The sequence below is a fragment of the Merops nubicus genome, unplaced genomic scaffold, assembly GCF_000691845.1.
Source record: "Merops nubicus isolate BGI_N331 unplaced genomic scaffold, ASM69184v1 scaffold41335, whole genome shotgun sequence".
Lineage (NCBI taxonomy): Eukaryota > Metazoa > Chordata > Aves > Coraciiformes > Meropidae > Merops > Merops nubicus.
The window spans coordinates 14,210-15,080 of NW_008609679.1; the positions used below are offsets into that span (position 1 = coordinate 14,210).

The 871-nt window shown below is 44.3% G+C and overlaps 1 protein-coding gene across 1 annotated transcript in view; it reads left to right on the forward strand.

Moving 5' to 3' along the window:
* The first annotated feature begins 634 nt into the window (after positions 1-634).
* Positions 635-871, forward strand: part of ASCL3 (achaete-scute family bHLH transcription factor 3) — a 561-nt gene continuing 324 nt past the window's right edge. Inside the window, exon 1 of the mRNA XM_008940654.1 lies at positions 635-871. This exon is cut by the window's right edge and continues 324 nt beyond it. Coding sequence (XP_008938902.1) covers positions 635-871 — 237 coding nt within the window.

Consider the following 871-nt stretch of genomic DNA (forward strand, 5'->3'; position numbering starts at 1 on the left):
CAGCAGAAAATCATCCTCTAAAGTTTTTGTAAACTCTGCGGAGACTGAATGTAATACCTGACAGACAGAAGTTTAAGGTTGAGATACATCTCCTGAACAAGTTTTCCATCTAATTACATTAGTATAGTGAACAAGACAGCAAAGTAATAGAGAGAAAAAAATTTCTTTGAAGGCTTTTTCTTGTAGCTAGGGATTCTGTTACTGGAATTCTAGATTAAATTTTTCTTCTGTGAGGAAAAGAGGGTGAAGAGAATACCTCAGATATTGGCCTACTTGGTTTATCATCTGTAGAGATGAAGGTTTTTATGGATTTGGAGCAAGCTCAACCTATGTGGAGTACATGAGGGTAGATTCTCTTAGTTTCTAAAGCTGAGGTGAAAGGACACCGTTTGCTGTTGCCTTTAGGAAGCTTAGTGGCTTTTTATTTTAATCAGGGCTGCTGACCTGTGCTTTCTTGTGTTTTCAAATGGGACATTGCTCTATAGCTAACACCATTCTGAGATGGCACGAGTGCATTGAAAGCCTCTTCTGGAAAATGCCAGTAATGTCAAGGGTTGGTAAGTCCAGGTGAGCGTTCTCTGCTGTTGGCTGTGAGTTGTTCACCCTGTCACGTAACGGTGTGTTTCCAGGTGAAATGCAGCACCTGATGGATGGCAGAAGCTCCCGTGGCCCCGCGGACAATGTGTCCATCTGCACTGAGACCCGGCGCATGCAGCTGGCTAGGCCCTTCTGTGCTGACCCACTAGTCATGCTTCACATGTACCCAGAAACACCAAACCAGGTCACTTGCTCTGAAGAGTTGTCCTTCCTTCCTTTCATGGCTGAGCATCTCATCGTAGAGAACTTCTACAGTGAGCCCTGCACCTTTCCC